The following is a 24,864-nucleotide window of genomic DNA, read 5'->3' as shown; positions in this document are numbered from 1 at the left end:
GAATAATAAAATGGTTCCTAAACTGCATTTAAACCATAATTATACATTTATATTTTCTGTATTTTCACCTTTATTGGACAATTTGGCAGTGAAGAGATAGACAGGAAAGTAGCGGGGAGACAGGGATACAACATGCAACACAGGCTGGAATCAAACCTGCAACGATTATATGACATGCACTGTAAAAACTCACCTACCAATGCGCTCCATGAAATTAAAATTTTATTAAGATAATTCCTGTATCATTCTTACATTCATTAAAAAAAAAAAAGATTCGAAAGATGTTTCCCTCTGAATTCTGGATAGGCCACAGTGTTGCTTTTCTCAGCTGTTAAAGACGTGTTATTTCCACCTCCTACATGCTTTAACATGCTGCTTTGTTGTACAAAACATCTGCTCTGAATTAATGTTGTCACAGTAGCAGGATTTTAAACCTCGAAACAATATAGTGTAAAAAAAATGATTCTCGCTACCTCTTTTGGTAGAGGGGGAAAAGAGGAAATAAGTCCTCGGCACTAAAATGGATTTGTTTTTCTTTTCTTTTAAACAACCTGCACACAGTGCTGGTACAGAAAAGTCACTGAACACAGACCAACACATTTGTAGGACATTAAACTTAGGTCAGGGGTCAGCAACCTTTATTATCAAAGGAGACATAAGCCTCGTAATAAGTAACACAGCCCTTTATGCCAAGCCTACCAACATTACCAGTAAGTCTAAATGAGCATTCATTGATTTGATTTAGCACAAGTTGGCTACTCTGCAGTGGGTTCTTTATGATTATTTGGTACTTTAACTTTGCAGCATTGCGGCTGAAAGCAAACAAATTTATTCATGCACTATCAAATTCTGTATTTTCCCATTTGGCGTCCACAGCTAGCCCAACTAGGAAGACTCAAGACTACTGTAGCCATCGCCGGTGATGAGCCACAGGTTGTCTATACCTGACTTAGGCTGAAAACCTGACTGTAGATCTGTTCTTTTTATAGCTTTAGCAATTCTGATACTATCAAATGTATAATTAATGGCGACTGCGTCCTTTAAAACACGTGGTATCAATAAAGTGTCTAAGTACCTATCATTTTGACAACCTTACTCCCTATACATGCCTGCAAAAATCAAGTGTCTAATTTTATACACAGATTCGGTGAGTCCTTCTGTATTAATCCACATGTGGAGGTTAGACTGACCTGTTCTTCTAATGGTTAAATAATCCAGTTCCAGTTTTCTTAATGGAAGAATTTCCTGATTTCCTATTCTTAAATATCTTTTGGTGTTGAGTGGTTGGCTGATGGAAACTAACAGACATCACCATTAATCAATAATGGGCATTTATCAGTAATATAACTGATAATTTCATCAATGGTAATTAAAAAAACATAAATTGCAAATATCTACATCTAATGTATTTCGTCATTAACCCTTCCATAGCTCTAAGACTACCATTGCCACTGTAGAAAAGTAAAATTCATCCTTTGAGTGTTAACTTCATATCATCGTCCAAGTTTCTTTTATTGTCTCTTCAATAGCTGCTAATGACTTCCTGTGGAACACTGTGTACACGAGAAAAAGATGTTTGCAAAAACGCTTCACATAGAACGCTGTGAAGACACGAAGGCTGTCGGGGACTCCTTGTGCTCTATGAAAATATTTAAACAGCAACACTTGTAGTATTTTACAAAAATAACTCCGACGCCTACAGTTACTAATCTCTGTGATCCCGTGTAAAGTGAGAGGCAATCACATTTACCACTTACCAACCCACATCCCAATGAAATACACACAAAGGCACAACAAATTCTCTGAGATAAAGCAGGGTCTGACTTGCACTTCCTACTGAGACAAATGTGGCAGCTGACGCCATTGTTTAACCCCAATGAACGCTACAAGATCAGATAGTGCGGACAAGATCAGCCTGTTCAGGATGGACTGCTTAAACTGTCCTTCAACACTTCAAACTGAGGAGAGGGATGTTTGGATATTTTAAGCATACAGTTTACAGTAAATCAGTTAACTGTGATTGATTATGGTGATAATGTTTATATTTTCCCACGTTTTTTTTTAATGAATTATCCTACACAGTCTACCAGGAAGTCCCAGTTCTATAAAAATATAATGCTCCACTGCTTTTACTCCTATAAATAAAACAAAAAGCTGTTAAACTGCAACACAAGCACATTTTAATACAAAATGATTAACATTAAAAACAAGTGGAAAACATCCAGTGTCACCTATAAATATCTCACTCTTCATATCCTCGTTTTTTCATAGTGATTTCAGTGATCACTCGATCACGCCCACCACTGCTCACATCTTAGCTCCAGCTAATTTAATACATTTTCTCAGTTAACAACCCACTCACACACACACAAACTAGCGCACACACACAGAGCATTCATCCCCTTCTCGACCCCACTCTTGCTACCGCGCAGCCAAATTATTTAAATCTTTCTTATTGTATTCCACCTCGGTGTCATTTTCTCGTTCCCATCATCTGGGCGACCTGTCTGCTGCACTGCACATGAAAGCAATGACTTGACATCACTTATCAGGGTTGCATATGCAGCAGGTTCATCGTGACATCACACCGAGAGGCAAATGTGACTGTAATGAATTACTTATTACCCTCTCTCTTTTACAACCTAATCACTTTAAGTTCTGTCTGTGCAAACTCCTCGTAAAGAAACACAAACGTATGCTGCATTTGCACTGCATGATACGGCTCGTTTTAATGCGACTTATGTTTGGTGCCAAGTCCTTCGCTCTGTTGTGTTTGCTATTGCATATAGTACACCCTCAGTGCAGGCGGGAGTCTCAGCGGATTGCTATAGCCACACCACATTAAACAGCTGTGACATCATAGGAGTTGCACCAATTAATCAACTAATGACTTAACTGCCAACAAAATTGATAATTTATTCATCAGTTTGACTAATTTAAGTCAGAATTCTCGGATTTCAGCTTTTTAAATGTGACTTTTTTCGGTTTCTTTACTCCTTCTCAACAGTAAACTGAATATCTTTGGGTTTTGGGAAACACTGATAAATATTTTTCATTATTTTCTGATCATTTATAAACCAAACAACTAATCGATTAATAGAGAAGATAACTGAAACTAATCGTTAGTTGCAGCCAAGACATCATCTTCCACACGACAAACACTGACTCCTTTCATCTGCAACCAAACAGAGGAATGTCTGCACTTAATTAAATGTCTTACTTAATTGTATGGCACAGTTTTGCAGGCTGCCATTTTAAAAATCTGAGTCAAAATGCAGTCACCAATGATGGTAGCTTGGCTATTTAAAAATGGCGGGTGTTGCTGACAAATCTGATCAATCGGTGGTCTGCAGTGTTTAAACTCTACCTTTAAATGTCGACTAAGTTGGCACCAAAAAAAGTATCACGTACTATCCACAACTTATGCTAATGTAAAACAAAAAAAGAGTGAGTCGAGTTATGTGGAGCCGTGCTGTACCATGCGGTGGAAATGCAGCACTACATGCCTCTCACTCTCTTCCACTTCAAAACCACAGAGGCCCATCGGCTTTCTAACAACAATCTGAGGCGATAAAGAGGCAGAAAGTAAAGTCTGCAGAGAGACGAAGCAGAGAGGTGGATGAGGAGGATAATTGGATGACAAAGTTCAGGCCGGTGCTTTCCCCGCATTTACTCTACCTCGAGTTCACTCCAGCATAATTTAAAAACACCTTCATAACACTCAGGCTGCCCCCTCTCCACCTATCACACACACACACCTGCTTCTGTTTCATATGCTGATTTTTGATTTTATTTTGGAGGGGTGGAAAAGAAACACCCACCCCCCAGGCATGATAATCACTGTTTATCGCTGCTCTATCATTAAGGTTTATGAGACAGGATGTGTGAGCATGAGTGTTTGGATGAGATGGTGAGCGCTTCTATTATGTGCATGCACGGCCTTGCCTTTCACTGAAGTAGGTTCAGACTTAAGCCCTGTCAGAGGAAGCTGGCGTTTCCCCTACATTCTTACAACAGCGGCGGCCACCCACTGCCGGAAAATTGCCCCAAGTGTACGGAGAAATGTAAGAACAATGAAAATTCGTCATCCGGCCATATTTAACACCCAAAACAAACAACTGTACAGTAATTACAGTACAATCGTCCACATTAGGAGACACTGAAGAAGTCTAAACTGATACGGGTGCTGGCAAGACGGCTCGGACTCAGCCTTGAAATCACACTTGTGAAGAAAAATACATATATTAATACACATGATAAGACTTTTTTTTCCATTTAAAAGACAAAAACAGGCAGATCTGAGGTGGATATCAGGATTAGGATGCTTCAGTTTTTATTTCTAATCATGAAACCTTGTCAAAGAGGCAAGGGGAAGGTATTCTGTATGAAAGGCAGACAACAATAGAGTGTGTTGTACACCGTTTTCTTTTGAAATGTAAAACCTGACCCTGTGTTTTTCCACAAAGGGGGACTATATGGCAAATATTACACCCTCATTTTCTATACAGCTGTCTCCAGGCTTTAGACGACCAACCTCAAATTCGAGAGCTGGACACATTTGCACTGAATCCCGTTGTTCCTTCTGTGTTAATTTCTTTCCCGCGCGCCCTTTTCCCTCCCTATTTTACACTTTCTCCGTGGCTCTGGAGTGTGATAGGAAAATTACAGGCCTATGAACATTTGCCCTGCTTTGGCTACAATTAGACCTCATTTTAATTAAAGAAACAGAGTGCCAATTACCCTCATACACCTAGAGAAATGGAGACAGAGGGGAAGCATGGGGATAATGAAAAGGGGGACTGTAGGAAGGGGGAAGAGATGTTAGGATTTACAGATGACAAAAACTAAATGGGCTTATCAGTGTGTTTGCCAGTATTACAGATAAGTTCATGAAGCTACTTGCTTTCAATGTCATCTTTCAACCTCTATTTTATTTTGACTGCTAACATGAAGCCACGACAGGTCAATAACTTGTGTCACAATGTGTTTCTGTACACTCATTTAATTATACAAAACTGAAATAGGTCATGAATTCCTCAGCAAACAAATCTCATCTGCGTGCATACCATTTGTTTAGTATGGGACTTAAAGCTGCTCCCCTTCATGCTCCATATGTCATCTCTTGATATGAGAGTTATTGTCCTCCAGGTATAACTCAGAACCTTGTGCGTTTCGGGGGGGAAAACTGCTTGCACATGTGTTGAAATTTCCAAAGCCAAACCCTGAAATCAGACATGCTTATGGGATGTTCTCGTGCCTCAGGCAATTTAATACCTACATGTTTCGCATTTTAAATCACAAGAATAGTTACACGTGTTGGGAAATACGCTTATTCGCTTACTCGCTGTGGGTGAGAATACCACTCTCATGTCTGTACACTTGACTTAGCTTACTTTAGAGTCTTTTCCAGTCTTTGTGCTAAGCTAAGCTAACAAGGTAGCCTCATATTCATCATACAGACATGAGAGTAGTAATCTGCAGTTTCCAAAATTAACTTTTTGACTCACAAATGTACTGGAAAATGAAAAAATCCTACAGCAAATCATGTTTTTTCACCATCCAAAATAATAAAATGCCTTTTCGTGTTGCACATACACTTGTTTCAGTACATTTCATTAAGGTAACAAGGCATTGTGTTGAATACAGAGCTAAAGAAAAGACCAGAGCAAAATCTGAAGCAATATTACTTTAATATATGGCTATTGATCGATGGTTAATCAATTCAAGGCTGAATGCAACCAAAGAAGTCTTGTCGAAATTCCAGTGAAGTCTTTGCTGCTAAATGTACTTAAGGATCAAATATTAAAGTGAATTTTTATACCTCCTCATCAGAATCTTTACTCTCTACTGCAGACACCCTCTTCTTTGCAGACTGGCGGCAAGTGATAGTTTAGCAGGTCAGCTGATGTCCCATATGGTAAGCAGTGCCACAGAACTAGGAGCGCTTGAGATTGTCTGTTTCGCAGTAGACATGCTGTTTAGACAGTCGTAAAACACATCTGCTAGTGGGTGTGTGTGTGTGTGTGTCCATGTGTGCGTTTGTGACTGCCCCTATACTCTGACAATCACAAGCCCTGTATACACAGAGATTGCGCTATAGGGCCACTAGAAAGTCCGTTTGACATGCTGTCTTTGCATTTTTACATAATAGCAAACAACGGCGGCAACATTTTGCTCCAGTGTGTGATTTTAGACAGCACCCAGGCGTGGGGGAATCAAAAAAGGAATGATATTTGTGACATTTAACAACAGCGCTGATCTCTAGTGTGATATAACATATGTCATTTAGCATCTCTGTATAAAGCGGCTGATCTTGTCCTCTGCTTGGAGGGTGAGAAGCTCCCAGACCTCTTTGTTTTCCCAATCTGCGGATATGTTCGGCTGCTATTCTTCTTTTTTGAGTTAGCTGCTAACTGCTATCAGCTAACAGCTACTTTTTAAATCTCTTACAGTGGGTCGCACGCATAACATGTAGTCAAAACGTCACACTTGTGCCGTCCATGATTCCATCCTGCCGGCTGTCCCGTTTATACAGACATTAGTTGGGTTTCCATCCACCTATTTTTATTCGCAATTTCAACAATTGCGAAAAAAAAACTTGAATGGTAATGCCGAAATATCACAAAAAAGTTTTTACGCTAGGAGGGGGTGGAAAAGTCAGCATATCGATATTAGGAAAATGCGACTTTTGGCAATGCAAACAGATTTAGCGAATAAACGATGATGTAGACTACCGGATCCTACTTCTACCTCACTTCCACTCCACGAGTCCACAGTCAAAAAATGGCGGCAGAGGAAGGGAGCGTGAGATATGTCTGGAGCGACGACGAAACTGAATGTTTCCTTCAATTACTAAAAGTAGTAGTGCCGGTAGTTGTTTACATCAGTTTTGGACATGAGACGCTCTCAATGACGTCATCTCACGGTGCCCTCTTCTTCTACGGGTGTTCCTTTGCATTTTCATTTTTCATGAGAAGCGCCACTTACTACTCGACCTGTTGACTCCCAATACTCGCAAAACAATAATGAATGGAAACATGCATAAATTTGCATTTTCTTTTGCAAATTTTCACAAAATTCGCTTAAAATTTGCGATACATTTGGATGGACACCCAGTTATTGTTTCAGCACAATTACTACCTCCATTCTCGGTTCAGAGGCGAGACAACTCTGTCCCCCCATTCCACAATTTTACCTTTTATGCAGAATGGCGCTGCGACATTATGGCATTAAAATTCCTGCCTCTGTAAAAGGGGCTACAAACAGCAGGGGAGCAGCAGAGGTAGCAGCAGAGGAGCAGCAGAGGAGCACGCCCCTAAATGACAAGAAATTGAGGTAGTGACACTCAGCATAATTTTTGCTGCATGACTAATTTGGTGCAGACACTTAACCCCTGAAATTTACTCAGCAAACAAAAAATGTACTTAGACCATGGTTTTCTCTAACTTGGCTAAAGGCCATAAAGGGAATTTCCCAAAATGCTGAACTGAACTTTTCCTTGGAAAATCCTTCATTTGGGTCGTTTTTCTCTCCACATTAACACGAGCAGATGTTTCCAAGGGAGGCCAAAACGTGGGTAACTAACAATAGGTAAAATTAATGAGGTTGTCTGTATTAACATTAGTTTGATGGATTACAGCTGCTACAACAAAAAGTCAGTGAAGTTTGTTTTGTTTGTTGCAGTATTCAAATAATCCCTTCCTAGAAGATTATCACGTTCATTATATGATAGGAGCAATTGTCCTCCAGGTATTATTGAGCACGTTAAAGAGAATATCGCAGGTTAATCTTTGAAAATGCTAATTTTGGACGTCCTTGGCACTCGTGTTATCTACCACAGTGCACACGAAGAATGCAAATGAAAAAATGATTTTCCTTCACTAGCTTCCCAGCGTTGTTTTTTTTTTTTTGTGTAGAGCAGGTTAGTGTGTGCACATGAACATAACAACTTCAGCACTGAATATGTCTGTTTCTGTGTCTCTGACAGAGTTGTGTCTACTGAGATTAGACTTCAACTTCCTGTAGTTCCTGTCCCCTTCCTGTCTCCTGGTCTGGTGGGGGGAGACGGCCGCCAACATCACTCACGTGCACAGCAACTGGGCAGGACACTCTTTAACCCCTCGTCTACTGTATAACAAAAGCCTCCTGCAGCACGTGCTGATGAGCTCAGCTACTTTAAGTGTGTATCATGGCGTAGTGAGATAAAAGGTGGGAAAGTGAGATGAAGAGAGAGTGTTAATGTTTAACACTTTTTTCTGTCTTGTCAGTAGCAACGAATATCAATACATGTTGTGGTTGGTCTCTGTCTCAGGACAGGATGTGACCTAGTTAGGGAGAGAGCTTCATCTTGGACAGAAACCAAAGATGTTACACTGCTGTGGATGAAACTGACTGACCCAAAGGAATGAGGATTAAGCACAGGTCTACAATACTTGACCTCTGAATGTTTTGGCTTAAGTTTACACTGTCATCACAGATTCACTGGAGTGAATCATTTCCAGTTAAAGCTGTGTTTTTCCCATTCAAGCCTGTTTCACACATGCACAACAAACCTGTAATTATCGAGACATTACCCAGAGGAGGCATATGTGAGAATGCAATGTCCGAATCAGTTGGATTGGACATTTAACGGACATTACCCTGCCAGTTCCCTAGTACAAAGATCATGTGATGTCCGCTTCAGTCCATGTGTATATACAGCAGGTACTAGTCCTGAAAAATCACAGTGACTGAGTGGGCATGCTGATTACGTTTCTATCATGCTGCTAGTGCAAAACCGATAGAAAACAAATATCTGAGGGTGAATAAGTGGGGTCATCTACATGAAGACGGCAACTGTAATGTGTAACTCAAGGGTCGGCAACCTTTACAACTAAAAGAGCCATTATTGGCCGAAAAAAGGATCTGTCTGGAGCCGCAAAGCATACTTGAATAAAGTTAACAGCCTATTAAGTCTAAATTAGCCCATCAACATTACAAATAGGTCTAAATCAGGATTCATTAATGTGATTTACTACAAAGTAGCTTCTCTGCAGTTGGCTATTTATAATTATTTACTACTTAAACTTTGCAGCGTTGGTGGTGAAAGCAAATAAATCTGTCCACACATTATTAAATCCACTATCTTCCTCCAAGAGTTTTCCTTTTTTGGATGTGGAATCCATTGATCGCTTTGCTAGAGAGACTCTAGGCTCGCCACCGCTACTGAAGCTCTGCAAAATTTAGAGGAAAAGGCAAAAGGTTGTAGACGTATGGTGCACAAAATACTTAATGAGATGGTAAAACATTTTTTAATTCGATACAGGCAACACATTTTTACAATTGAAGAATGCAACAGTCACTTCAGGCCTACATCAATGATAAATAAAAATCTGAATGTTAAAACAACTCATCAATTTCCAGATAATTTTATGTCAAAGCCACAGGAAGCCACTGGAGAGGGTCTAAAAAGCTGCATGCGGCTCCGGGGCCACAGGTTGCCAACCCCTGATCTAAGGTAATGGTCAAAGCCGAAATTCTCAGAAAAACAAAATCAAGGAACGGCAAGAGACTCTGTTGTTTATGACCAAATAACGAACCAGCTACATGTAATCCGCACCATGTCCTGCCTCCTGGCCACTCTACCCAGGTGCCACCCCTTGCCTAAAACAATAGGTATTTCCAGTAGGTGAGAATGCTTCCGACACACTGATGTGTGCTATATGTGTGAAATAAAAAACTTGCAACAATGTCCAGCCTTGATTCTCTCGACATTGTCCCGTGTACATGAGAAAATAGCTTCAGAATTATTAATCAGTTCACTACAACAATAAAGCTGTTTTCATATCTATTTGTTTTTCAGCCAAACAAACATTTTGAACCCTGGGCAAATCACTTTTTCTAATTGTAGCCTAGTGTTAAATATTAATACGTCTGTGTATCACAACTAGGGCTGTCCAGAATACTATTTTTTGGGCTCCGGAGCTTCCAAGCAGTCAACAACAAATAATCAAACCCCAATATTGAAGACTGAATATCTCACCAACAAATGTAAACTTTAATAGTCAAATATTTGAGTCCAGCTATGATGAGAAGAGAGGAAGGTATTTGATGAAAAGCTTATCTTTGGCGTTGGAACACAAAACAAATGTTGATTAATAGAGGCACCCAAAGGTATGTGTATAATTCATTTCCATTCCCTTTTAATTAAATGTGTTAAAGCGGAGGCAAAAACTGTTGCATTATTCACGGCGCACAAGTTCACAGTGAATATTTACTTTAATCACAATGTTAAAAAAGAAGAAGATTTGACTCTCACATAAAATGCGAGGTTAAGGTTAAGAGAATACGAGACACTGACTTGATTCTGTGCCTTTTTATATCACTGCCTACGAGTAATGAGTTCTGACCCGCCGTGTCAACTGCTGAACAGCACTTGTGCATCTTGGACTCAAACAGCCTTTCTTCCTCAGACAAACAAAATCCACATAGCTGTGAGGCCAAAGATACTCCCGAAGAGACTGCACCACATGAAATATGAACATAATCTACAGAGAGGTGACGTCTAAGACTTTTTAACAATACATTAGACTGTTATTATTGAAAGTGTTTGCTGTTGGACGTGTGCACAACAGGAACTGACTAATAAGAAGTGAAAGCAATAGATTCGAACATTTAATTCACAACAGGAAGGAAGGAAGGATAAACCCTTATTTCTTTTTTTCTGGTTAAATCGTTAATCATTCGGAATTCAGTTTCTAAGTTGACACATTTAAGAACTCCGGGCTTTAAACACATAATTCGCTGTGCTACTCTCATACAGTGTGATTGATTAAATTGCCTTGCTTTACAGCATATTTCAGCTACTTTGGAATATTGATCTGCCACTGAGTGAATTCACCTCCCGCTACTTCCAATTATGGGCACCACTTTCTCAATCCCTCTTCAAAAATAACCCGGCTCTGTGAAAAACTGAAAGGCTTCTTGAGAACATTGTTGCAGGCTACACCAACTCCCTGGTGGCTTCCTGATACAGAATCCTATAAGAGGAGGAATGAATTACAAAGGAAAAGTTAAAAAGGCTTTTTTTTTTTATCAGCTCAGTATATTTTGGGAGGGTACACTGCACTTTCTAAAACCTCTGCATTTCCACAAGCCATGCTGTCTTTAAATAAAGAATACTATAAGGTAAAAGGAGACAACATTTGAGATGATGGCTAAATAAAAAAGACCAACGCAGTGCCCGTCCAAAACATGCCTCTGCGGAACAGGCCGATTGCTTGGCCAGTGATATGGCTGCTTGCAGCTTTCTCAACAACCGCTCATACAAACACAAGTTTTAAGCTCTTCTTCTGCCACTGCCAATACCAACATTCCCAGTTAGAGAATGGGTGAAAAGTAAAGCAAGACAGTGTTTGCTTGGGGCCCCCAAATCACTTAATCCGCCCTTGAAAAACACACTCAAGTTGCGGCTACTCGCGGTCAGCAACACTAATGGAGTTATGAATTTCCAAAAAAGCGTATCAGTCGCATGCTTTGACATTCACAGTTATAAAGTACATCATGAATTTAATTAGCCAAAGTAATTTGCGGGAGGCAACGTTGCTGTTACTGTAGGCGATCTGCTTGTGCTTGTTGACTCCAGGGAGGTGAAGAAGAGTTTGGTTGAAACGTCAGTATATCCAGCATCCAGCACATGTCCAAATTGTAGGGCTGTCCCCGACTAAGTATTTTCCTAGTCAACAGTCATTTAGGGCCATTAGTCTACAAGTTGGCCGCATGTTTACAATGTTTAATTATTAAATTATATATTTTGGGCAGGGCAACACAATGGTTTGAGTTCAAGGTGTGAGAAAGAATAGTATCAGTAACATTGTTAACACTGTGCTACATTACAGAGAAATACAAAACCGTACTAATGAACCTTCATTAATATAGGCCTATATTTTATCTACAAGTGCACGTCACACACAGAGCGAGCCGCCCGTTAATGACGCTGTTGGCAAAGCAGTAATGATTGTGCTAAGTGGCTAATGGGCATGAAGCTTCTTCCATGTTTCAGATGATACATCATGTTTGTAGTCGACCAATGAAGAAGAGTTTACATATCACCTTGGGTTCATCCTTCACCTTCTCAAAATGATCCCACACTTTGGATTTCCTGCCAAACATGTTATTAACTAGCCTGTGTAATAACTGCAGGTACCAGCCCTGGAAATTAAGGTGACTCCTGTCTGACTGCTGAGCGTGGCCACTTCCTGTGTCTGTCCTTTCAAATTAAATTTCCACATGGTCCAGTCATATAGGTTTTGATTCATTTTGGCAAGGCGCAGCTCCTAATAGAGTTTCATGTTTGTTTTTTTGGTTTTTTTTGCAACCAAGCGATCAATGAAATCTTGCGGACTAATGACCTTTCTGGTTGACTTATGTTTGGTCGACTATTAGGGAACAGTCCTACCAAATTGCACCAGATGCAACACTGCTAGCTGTTGGGTCCCCAGCAATATACCCCCGCCAAGTGTGAAGTAGATCAGATGGTCGTTTCTCAAGATATGTGAGGGACATATTAAGACAGACAGAGTTTCCTTGCTTTAGTTAGAAGACGAACCGGTTGTGTGTGATATTGCTTTCAGAGACAGACAATCAGACTAATCATTTCCACTGTAACTTATTTCATTATGAAACTCCACGACTCGGGCTGTCTTGTTTTGTCAGAGCAACAGTATAAAACCCAAAGATATTCCTTTAACGATCATGTTTGACAAAGAAAAGCATTCATTTTTCCACATCTGAGAGTCTGGAAACAGGTGGTGTTTGGCATTTGAGCTTAAAAAATGATTGAAATTATTATTCTATTGTCAAAATAGTTCCCAGTTAACTTCCTGGTGATGGACTTATTAATTAATCGACTGATCGTTGCAGCTCTATCCATGACATTTCATTCCCTCTAAATCCAACTCTTCTCTTTTACATTTTTCATTCTTCCTCTTGTTAACACTCATTTCTTTCTTCCCTCATCATCCGAGCTCTCTTTACTTCAAAGTCCCTTTTCGGATGACAATTATAAGACTGCACATGCTTCTGAACTGTCAACTAAATGTTTAAAATGAAAAACTAAATAAATATATACAAACGTATCAAAGCTCTCCGACAATATTGAACATTTTATTGTATTAAGGTATCTAGTTTCTGTTCCTTCACTACGCTCTACGTGCTGCTGTCGATAAAAGGAAATGTGATATCTTAAAATGTGGGTCACATGTATTGATTAGAGTAGACAGACACATTTATACTCATCATGTGCACAGTAATTCTGCTTCTAGAGTGTGACTAACTCAAGGGAAAATACCATAACTCTACAATATTACTTCATTTTATTTCCTTAAAAACAGACAGCATGTGCAAACACGGTGAGGCAAGGAATGCCTCATTTTTGTGCTGCCTTTGAGTTTAAACACGGTGCATATTTCTTTGTCAGAGTCCTTGATTCTACAAGATAGAGGGGCAAGATTCTTAGTAAACAGATGTGGGCTACACAGCACATCTTAACACTAAAAGACAATTCTGTGATGATGGTCTTTATAGTCATGCTTTTGGTAAAAGTTTTACTTTGTTAGATGTTGTCAAAGGATACAGTCTGTGTGCAACTGCAGAGTAGCAGAGGAAAAGAGCTGAACGGAAACTCAAAGCCAAAGTCGTCTACTTGGAAAAGATGTTTAGATTGGGAAATGGTTCTCATTCAGTAATTAAATTTAGACATCATCTGTCATCGCTGAAGGAAAAGAACATATTAAGAAAATAGAAAGCTGTCAAAATGTCTGTGTTTCTCACCACAGCACCGAGATCCTCATGAACCAGATTCAAGTCTGACAACTTTAGACAGACACTTCCCTGCTCCACGCCTGGGAGCTATCATACATCATCACACTGTGGTCAGAGCTGCTCTCTACAAACCAACTAGCCTCAAGTTGCAATCTCCTTTATAGAAGGCTTGAAGGCAGCTGACGGTCTGTGAAGCCAGAGAGCTGAGCTGTGTCCTCACAGCAGAAGCACCATTAGAAAGTTCAGGTTATGTGCTTGTTTTCAAACACTTTCTCCATCCTTCCAGAGGATATTCATCATCTTGTCTTCCCCTGTCCCCAGGGAGGGCCTGAGGTCAGGGTCAGTCATAGACTGGCATCCCTGTGGGGTGGACACTTTGAAGACACACAGCGCTGAAATCTGGGATGATCTTCCTACCCAGCAGGAGTCTCTACCTCCCTGTGTTTGCTGTGTCTTCCAATAATTGGACCAGATAGTTAATCAGCTTGGTAACTGTCGGTATTGATTAATTATTAGCATGTTTGTGTCTTATTTAATCATGAACAGAAAAGACTGGGATCCAATCCAAAGTGTTGTAATGTGTGTTCAGGCCTGGAATAATATATTATCCGATAGAGCTGCAGCAGTAAAATTAGCTCCTATTTGCTTGAGCGGAGTATGGAAATGGGAACTTTTATAAACTAACATATGACAGGTGACCTATCTTATTTCAAATCTGGCTTGATGAAAAACCCACATAGCTCCATCTACCGCTGTGATGCATCTAACAAACTCTCAATGAGCCCCAAAAATGTCGACTGCTGTACTTATAACAGAGCTGTTATCAAAGCCCTCACTAAAGCAGAATCTACAATTCATTTTAGGGGGGGTAAAAAAGAAATCTTGCAGCGGAAAACACACACACACAGAGCGTTCAGTGACTAATCTGCAGTGGGAGGTGGACAGCTTGAAGCTAACAGTGCAGACTCCAGCTAAATAAACCATCTAAGGATTGACACATCTAAGTAGAGATACAAGAAAACAGACTCTCTGTGAGAATTCTTCTCTTGTATTCTGACACATCACACTTTTTCATATTCAAACACGCTGAGAGCTAATTCTCTTCATCAGCCTATGTTATCGCTCCCCGAAGCCTGCAACTGGATGTTTGTGTGTCTGTGACCGATATATCTAAAATAAAGATAGATCCATCTCTTTGTATGTGAAGTCATTTGTTAGAGTACAAAGAGCGTCATCTGCTTTCATCGGCCCGGCCACATTATGTTTTCAGCAAGGGGCGCACTCTGTAGTTTACAAACTGAATTTCAAACCCACACTTTTTGTCCAATCTCTGAAAATGGAGCGAGTTTAATCACACAATGACTCTTCCTCAAATGACTGGATGGAGCCGAGCAGAGAAAGCAATCAGCTATCATTAAAGCAGCGGCAATACGGAGGAACATGAGGGAGAGAACATTTTGTGTGCAGCACTCCTTAAAAAATAAAATACCAAGCTGCCAAAAAAAAAGGTGTTTAATGCGTCTTTAACAGAACTGACCCACTCCTATTTGGAGCATGACTCCCTCTTAAAGCTCTTCGCTGTGTGCAGGCTGTAGGAGGGCAGCTAGCGCACAGGAATGTCTCTGTTATGCCGTTGGTTCAGTGCAGTATATGAAAGCAGGCCCTGGGAGACATACTGAAGCCATGTGCATGCATGAAGGTGGAAGCAAAGTGTGCACGTGGTCTCTAGGTTGATGTCAAACCAAGTGAATTGCATTTTAACTTAAAACGGGCATATCAAACAGGAGATGTAGGTCAACCTCTGACGCAGGGAGGAAAATATCCCAGACTCAAATTGAATCAAGCCTACTGATGGTGCATGCTTCAAGCTGAGAATTTTTTACATCAAGGTTGCTTTTTTTAATCAATTCTTGCACATCCAGCCTGCGACAACTCGCCGGCCTCGTGTTGCCTTTCCCCCCCTTCAGGATTTCATTCTATTTTTTGAATGTAACGTCAAAAACACCGCAAGGCACAAGGCAACAATGGCACGTAAACGTTTTTTTTTTTTTTTGCTGCACAATGCTCAGCGTGCCTCAAATAACTGATATGTGATTAGTGTGCGAGATAAATGAGAAAGATGGACCTGAGATAAATAGCTCCTTCTCAGTTGTTGTCTCCTAATTACGAGCCTTTTTAATCCCTTTGTTATAATCACATATTCATCCCATCGCATATATCTCGCATATCTGGCCCCAGGTGTGTGTGATCACAGAATGCAAATAGGCAATATACACTTTGTTCATTATGCAGTGTGCAGACGTGCACCCTCCTTGCCCTCTCTGCACTTGCTCTTTCTATTTCGTCGACTCATGCCGGTCTCCCCATCTCTCCTTGACTCACTTCAAAGAGAAACCCCATCCCTCTAAAAGTGCCATTCTCCTTGGTGCTTATGGCTGATAGGCTGTGGCCTCATTCCCTCTCTGCTGCAGCCTGTCCCCATTGTGTCCCACTCTCAGAGAGTAGCGTGTGGGTGGAGGACAGACTGGCTCTCCAAAGTGAATGCCTGACATGGATGTATGGGCTGGGGGTGTATCCTCTCACCGAGCTAAACTATCATCCACCTGCAATTCCCGGCTGCCATATGCATCCTTCACAGCGAGAGGGGGAAAAGGGAGAGAGAGAAAGACACGGACTGAGAGTACTTGTGGCACTCGGATGCCTGTTTAACTCTTGAGGAAGCTAATCATCGGATTGAGGTACTGGGGATGATGGGCTACAGGCTTTCAGAGAGGGGGGAGGTTGCTTTAAATGCAAATCCCTTTCTTATAAAAATCGGTTCCGTTTAAAAGGATTTCTGGGAAACGATCCACATTTCCACGGCAGGGGAGACAGTCAGCAAGAGAAAACAGCATAGCACCAGTCAAACATCAAGGAGACAGAGGACGTGGAAAGAGTAGCAAAAGAAAAGGCTACATGTCTGTGAAAGAAGGGATTGGGGCTCAAGTAAGGCCTCTTAGATAAAAACATCCTTTTTGCGCTTGAGACACTTAGTGAGTTTTACTTTAGATTGAGAAGCATTACGCTATTCATCGTGCTAGTTATGTCACGAAGGGGGGGAAAGAATAAACACATTGCATCGAAAATGCGAGAGTATTTAGCTCTTAGGGAGTCGATGTCAATCGTTCCCTCCACCTAAAAGCAGTCTATCAGCAGATTACATAAATACGAGCCTTACATATTTTAACTCCATGTAAAGGAGACTGTTACATGATGTCTGGCTGAGTGGATATAAGCAACTGGTGAGTGTTGCAGCATTTGTTTAAAGAAACAGTTCACCCCAAAATCAAAAACACATATTTTCCCTCTTACCTGTAGTGCTATTGCTCAAACTAGATAGTTTTGGCGTGAGCTGCAGAGTGTTGGAGATATTGGCTGCAGAGATGTCTGCCTTCTTTCCAATATAATGGAACTAGATGGCACTCGGCTTGTGGTGCTCAAAGTGCCAAAAAATATATTTAAAAAACTCAACAGCAATGTCTCTTTCAAGAAATCATGACCCGGTTACTCAAGATAAATCACAGACCTTGTTGTGAGCAGTTTCACATAGGAACTATTTTCTGTCTACCAATCTACATCCACCAACTGAATCACAACTTAGAAGGAAGCGTGCATCTGCCACCTGCTTACCTAGCTAATGTTAGATGCACACTTCCCTCTGCATCGTGATACATAGGCGGGTGTTGATCGGTAGAAAGAAAATAGTTCCTACATGAAACTGCTCACTACAAGCTCTGTGAATTGTCTTGAGTAACCGGGTTATGATTTCTGGAAAGAGACAGTGCTGTTGAGTTTTTTTACATGTGTGTTTTTGGCGCTTTGAGCACCACAAGCCAAGTGCCATCTAGTTCCATGATATTCAAGAGAAGGCAGACATCTCTACAGCTGATATCACCAACACTCGGCAACTCACACCACAACAATCTAGACTGATAAACAGCTCTACAGGTGAGAGGAAAAATTTGTATTTTTGGTTTTGGGATTACAGTCCCATTAAGGCAAGATACAGATGTGCACTGGCTTCCCTTGCTGCCTCCACCCCCCTCTACCAATCAACAGCTCTGCACAAAATTGTCAGCAAGCCTGTGCCGGTGGGGAAATTCGAGCATCTTTGTCAACCCACTCACATTAGAGCATGAAAATCTATATCTGCCTTTATTATTTTTTCCCCACATCAAATATGCATGTAGATATTGTTTTTCATTTACAATATGTTTTAAATCCTGTAACTCTAATGGAAATGTTAATTCATTACAGTTATCTCATTACTCCCACTTGGCCCCTGGCGTGTCTACTTGTAGCTGTGTGAGCCCATTGTTCAGGATGAAGGCAGCACGTGTGTCATTTCAAGTGCAGAACAAAAGACGGTCATGTCAACTCTCTTGTATGGCATTGCTTTGGTTTGGGAGTGTGCGATATGGAACAGACCACCGCTGTGTGTAAAGTTTACAACGAACAGCATGACACTTCACCCCCTCTTTCCATCAGCAGAGGCTAAAAAAGTGCAGCCGATGTTTCTCGTCCCTAACAACAAGTCTTGCTTCTGCTAAACAAATCACAGTGGCAGCTGCACTCTCTTGTTGCATACTTTGTGAAAAGATGATTTGTAAATGGAAGGAGGTAACAGCTGCAGTAACATACCATATTGCAGATGCTGGAGATTGCAAGTGTATAAGATGGATTTACAACGCTGTAAAAAGTAGAGCCGCTAAGTAGAAGCCTCCCGGCCAAAAATAATCAATTTTGCTAAAGAGACGCTGCCTTTACTTGACAGCAGTGTTCAGGAGACAAATGCACATCAACTTCAGAATCACAGCTTTTTCTCCACCACAACTGATCTACAGTCAGGGGGCATGAACACATGTAAGAAGAGCATCATGGTCATGTTTTCATGCTAATTTAAATTTTTTGCATTAGATAACCTGAGAGAAAAAGTGGAAAATTTAATGAAAACAAAATGCAACAAAGTGTAATGGAAACAGACTTAACTGATCATGACGTACATGAACCATGTGACTTAATAGAAAGCTTCTGCTCCACTGAAAATAAAAGATTATAATAATATCTAAAAAAGAAACATAATTGCCATTCTTCATCACATATATCAATTTTGCTAGTTATTCTGTCAATTATATTTTCCATTAATCCATTAGTTGTTCGGTCTATAAAATGCTAAAAAAAGAAAAAGAAAATGTCAATCAGTGTTTCCCAAAGCCCAAAATGACATCCTCAAATGAACTGTTTTGTCCACAACCCAAAAGTATTCATTTTATTGACACTGACAACTCAAGAAACTTGAAGATTTTGACATTTAAGAAGCTCGAATCCAAGAATTTGGACTTTTTGTTTTCATAAAAAAAATGACCCAAACCACTTTATTGATTATCAGATTAGTTGGCAATTTATTAAATACTTGACGACTAATCAATTAATCATTGCAGCTCCAGCTTGAGCCCTTGTTTGACTGTTCTTCTGCCTTGATTAGTACAATTCTTATTTGCGTGAGAGTAGTGGATGGACACATTCATTAATTAGCATTTTCCTTTGCTGATTTGTGTTACACCTCAGATGATCACACAGGTGATTCAGCAGCACCAGCTTTCAAAAATGCCCTCTAGCCATGGAAATTGGATGGGACGGAATAGAATATTCATCCACCAGGGTTGAAAATCGTCCTTACAGTCTAGATGAGCACCGACAACTTTGCACCACATCTGAAAATGGTGTTAATATCATTTAAGCCGTGGACCTGAACAGGTGGGAAAGACTGCAGTGCTTTTGTCACCGGCTGCATCTTACCATTGGAAAGAGAGAGAAACTGTATGTGCAAGGAATAACGAGGGGCAGGGAGGAAAAACAAAATGGGTACTTTACAGGTTGAGCTTGTGTGTGGGAGGATAAGGAACATTTATGGCTTACATTTATAATGTCAAATATGTTTTAAAAATGCAGTAGGGTTACATTAGTGGGAATTATTAATACTGGATAAAAAGCTTATGTCTTTACAGTTTAAGGCCTTGGTTATACTTTTCTGTACATGATACGTTTTTTACTTCCGAGGCGAGGCAGAGAAAAAGTGTTTGTTTTTTCTGTGTGTGCATCCTCATTACTAATTTCCACCCAGAGCATGTTATTAATTTCCAGCCAAAGTAATTATCTGATCAAGAGGTCCGTGTTTTAATCTTCATGGAGACAGAGGGAAGAGAGATCCACGCGCTGAACGAGCAAGTGGTGTGTGTAAGTGAGTCATTTATCCTTTAGTTAGAAAAGGAGGAGAGATTTGGCAGCTGTGAGCTTCATCTACCCTCCCATCAGTTCATTACAGAATTCCCTACTAGGTGGAGAACAAGGGGGAGGACGATCCAGAGTGTGCTGGCAGAGGAGCGGGCCATTACCCAAGACACAGAAACCAGACATCTTGTTCACACTTGGCAAGACACAGATGTTCTGGAGTCAGTCGACAAGGCGCTACGACCCCTCAGCTCCCGTCTACATGTCTGTCCTCCACATCGAGTCTCTGCTGCACCTGTTTGGATCCGGCATCTTGTAAACATCAGCAGGGGGGAAACTGAGCCAAATCGAATCAGACTAGTCTTGATTTTCTAAAGAGACATGTTTGATGATTCTGCTCCCAAAAACCTGCTCTCTACCCACACATAGATCTGAGGTTAAGCATCTCTTAGGTCCCAGGGAGAAAGAAGGAAGAACAAAAACTCAAAAGTTGAGTCAGGGGTAGGATCCCAGCTGTGGACCCTACATGCCGCAGCTGGAGAAGAAGCTACACCTCCTCTAAAGGTCTGATCCCTGCTGTCTCCCAGAAAACTCTGACTAAATGTTAAATGACTGGGAAAATCCCAAACTCCTCTCTTGAAATACAATGTCAACAACGGTTTTCCCACAAGAATTCAGACTCTCGGTAGCTGCGGTAATTTAACATCTTCATTTGATGGGTGTGTGTGTGTGCACAAGCAGCAAATCCAAGCTTTCAAAACACCCATCAAAAGAAAAAAACATGAGTGATTCCACATACTGTTCGCTACATCCATGTGTTTGTGCAGCCTACTGAAGTCCGACCCTCCAAGAAAGGGCATTTAGTGCCGGCGGATGCATGGCGTCCAGGCTCAAACCAGAAGCAGTTGACAGATTCATGTTCCTGCCACAGAGCATGTGAAGTCATGCATGTTCATGGTGTTCCTGTTTACAGCAACTAGTGATTGGAATGAACAAACTTGGGGAAAAGTTGCATTGTTAAGAGGCCCATTGTTTTCATGGCAAATTTATTTTTTAGTCACAAAACACCTACTTCATGTAACATGTTGGGAATAAGGAGAAATGGCTGTTGCGTCACTATGTTTACATGCAAGAAATATTCATGTTTTTGCCCTTATTCCCAAAAAGACAATATTCCTACTAAGCTGTTTGGATGTCTAATAAAAAATGAACATTACCCTAATATTCCCCTTCACATGCAGCCACGCATACTCCGAATCATGTGCCCAAACACGTCGTTTATCATGTTAAAATAAGGAAAAGTGCCTTCATGAAGAGATTAGCATTACGATATTTGCACATATCCAAAAACCTGTTGATACCTAAGTCTTTTATAAGGTTTAAAGGTAGTTATGCCTCTTACATTTCTGTTTCCAACCAGAAATTTTGGGCTTTCCTTGTGGGCATGTATCTATTCCCCAGCGTTGCAAACTGTTGGCGAGTTGGTTTGTGTACAATGAATCACAATGCACAGAGCGGTGTGTTGCAAACTGCGGGTAAACCCCAACTGATACACATGTCCAAATAATCCTCCTAAAACCTGAATAATACCGGCATGTCCCACATGTCTAAATCGGAAATGCTACATTCAGAATAAGGCCTAATTCAGAATATGCTGTTTACATGAGCTGTATCAAATTCAGCATACTGGTATATCCTGAATAATCACGGAATATGTGTGCATGTAAACACACCCGATGTTTTGTATTAATGTGCGTATATATGTGTGTATTCTTTTTACTACTGTGAGTGAGGGAAAATGAGATCTAGAAACACACTTGTTATGCCACAATGTCACCCTAAGCAGCTGCGTGTGTGAGCCTAAAACAGTAGCACCCGAGAATAGCATGATGGAGAATAAAGAGTAGTCTTCACAGGAACACAACAGCATGCAGCCTACACAGCAGTGAGGCACTTTTAAAAACCCTGCGGTTCAACAGCTCTTAAAGAAACCTAGTTGGGATGCTTTGATCCTCGGTAAAACACAGGCCTGTTATTTCCAAAGACCATTTCTATCAAAGGTTTTATGGAAAGTTGTCTCCGCAGCATTCTTAACAAACTCAAATCAGTTTTCAGCTCGCTCCGCAGCACTGAAACTTCCCCATTAATGTCACAAAAAGACTAAAGAGATTAAAAATAAATAAACACCCGGGCCTTCTAGTTGACCGTGATGTGTCAGTGTGGCTCACTGAGGCTCAGTCTTCCACCCCTGCATTAAGCCAATTATCCAGACACTGGCCCTGTTGTTATGCTGATGATGCCGAGCTATACACGCCTGCGAAACCAGACAATTTAAAAGCATCGTTTTCTTTAACATTATGACAGCTAATTTCAGACTGTCTTATTTGTCCCTCCAGGGTTCACAAAGCTGATCCAGGACAAATTGCCTGTTAATGTCAAGCCGGCTGCCAAAAGCTAATATAAATCATGATGCAAATTATATATCTGATACAAAGAGTTTGATGGGTTTTTTTCTTCTTGAAGCTGAATGTAAAAGCGAAAATGTGTCACACAGATCTGTACATCAACCGACAGAAAATCACAGCAGTCCTGTATTAGCCTCAGTGCACTGAACGGTTTATTATTGATTTTAGGGTAAGCTGGTTAGGGGTCCCTGGGGTGCAGCCTGGGGACCCTTTAATGACTTGAAAGTGAAAACTAATAGTGACCAGGTCTTAGAAATTGACTTCCTGGAGATATCAAGAGGGGGAAAGTCAATATTTTTGTCATTTCTTTGTGGATTTGTGGGGGGGTGCTTTCAAAATAAGCTAAAGAACATCTCTATACTGAGATTCATACTGTGCATGCCACATACAACATTTCTAGTGATTTTGCAGCCACATCCTGCCATGATATTTCTATGACTATTCCCCTGAGATTTAGGTAAAGTTCTTGCATATCTTTGCACAGCATGCTCTCCACATTTCTTGTGGTTTTACTGCACTCCCTTTCGGGTAAGGTGCAGGATGTACTACTAATTGGACATCTCACTCAGCCATGAAACCACAGAAAACAAGTCTAGGCAGCATTTGAAGGGAAAAACTCCAGACTCACCTTCCTCTGCAGAAGCCAGGAGAGCCCAGTCCAGAAAAACGCACCCCAGCAGCACAATGCTCCTGCATGTCAGCTCCATTGTGCTGTCACTAAATGGTAAAAAATGAACCCACTTGTGTTTTGTCTTGAATTAAAAATCAAGTGGCACTGGCAGCTCGGCTGTGCACTCACTGACCGCAGACCAGTCCGCATTTAAAGTGGACTTCAGTTCAGAGAGCCTCACACTGTGGTCTGGTCAAAACACTGCAGTAAAAAAAATACACTTTGCCTAAGTGCGGTTTGGAGTCAATGTGAATATGAAGCACCTTTAACTGGTGATGCAGCTCTTTAAATAACAAGTGATAACAGGACAGTGGAAACTTCTCTGAATCGTCCAACTTTGTGTTGTGGTGAAAGTGTGGGCAGAAAACAACCAGCTGTGGTGTGTCAGCTCCTCTCCAGGCTCGGTCCTGTGTCAGCACTGAGGGTGCATGGTCCAAACTTGTTGTATCCTCGGCTTTAATACGCTCTTTGTGCTCCACACGACTTCTCCCAAATTCTCTCCCTCAGCTTGATGACCGAGCAGGCTGAATCCGCAACCAGGGCACCTCACTGCATTTGTGTTAGTTGCAGAGAAAATCCTCATCATCACTCGGTTCATACCTGCTTCCACATCTTCTCCTCATGTTCTGCAAACAATCCAGCAAAGTGTTGTTTTCCTTTTTTCTCCCCTTTAAAGCACCAGACTATTTTGGCTGCGGGAAAAAAATCCACGAAAGGTGGTGGGGATATTGTGCGACACGTCTCGCCTGGCCTGGATTAACAGGCAGGAATGAGACTGTAACTGGGAGGAAAATGTCCCGGTTGTTCCCGGGATAAGTCAGCACACTGCTCGGACAGCGGATACTAAAAGTTGTGCGCTAAAGTAGCTTGTAGGGCTGACTACTGTACGCTGGTCACCGAGGACTTCATCACCGCATCAAACCCGGAGTCGAATGGCACCATCAGGCTCCGCCCACTCCCGTTTCCATAGCAGCAGAGTCAGGCGCACGCGATAAGATAGGGAATTTCCGTTGGGCGCCTTCAAAATAAAACCCATAATAACAAACATTTAGAAAGTAGTGAATATCCTAAATTAACCCTTTCATGCATTAATTATTACTACCGGAGGATACAAATATATAATTGCAATAAAGTGATGAAAAAAAGTCCATAAAAACAAAATAAGGAGCAGCAATGTCTATCAAGAATTATAAACAGCAATTAAAAAACAGTAAAAACACGAAAATAATTAAGAATGGAGTCTGCCATAAAGGACAGATACATAACACCACCACCAACAACAACAATAAAAACAGTAATATGTAGAAAATCATCTAAGTCAATTAACCAAAGCAGCAACACTGTAAAACAACCATATCATCTAGCACAAGGGTGTCCAGATAAAACAAATGCAACTATTTTTATCTAACTATTACTATGTGATGCCTGTCGACAAACTGTATGAAAGTCCTATCATTGTGAGGTGAAGGGTAAAAATGTGAAATGATCTTGCACGATTAACCATTATTGTGTAAAGGGCCACATATGGTATATTTTGAAAGTCAAGCCAAGGGCTGATTAAAATTGGTCTGCAAGCCACAATTGGCCCCCAGGCCAGACTTTGGACATGCCTGATCTAGCATATACTTGAAATGAACTCACGATACACACCTGTCCAAT

General features: G+C 40.9%; 1 protein-coding gene across 1 annotated transcript in view; it reads right to left on the bottom strand.

Annotated features, from left to right (window-relative positions):
- ephb4a (eph receptor B4a) overlaps positions 1-24,125 on the bottom strand; it is a 47,930-nt gene extending 23,805 nt beyond the window's left edge. Inside the window, exon 1 of the mRNA XM_050040341.1 lies at positions 23,164-24,125. Within this exon, the coding sequence (XP_049896298.1) occupies positions 23,164-23,242 (79 nt within the window). The 5' untranslated portion in view covers positions 23,243-24,125. The remainder of the gene's footprint in view (positions 1-23,163) is intronic.
- Between the last annotated feature and the right edge of the window lie 739 nt (positions 24,126-24,864).

This window comes from Epinephelus moara, chromosome 3, assembly GCF_006386435.1.
Source record: "Epinephelus moara isolate mb chromosome 3, YSFRI_EMoa_1.0, whole genome shotgun sequence".
Lineage (NCBI taxonomy): Eukaryota > Metazoa > Chordata > Actinopteri > Perciformes > Serranidae > Epinephelus > Epinephelus moara.
Note: the sequence above shows the minus strand (reverse complement) of the source record. Positions and strands in the feature narration are given on the sequence as shown.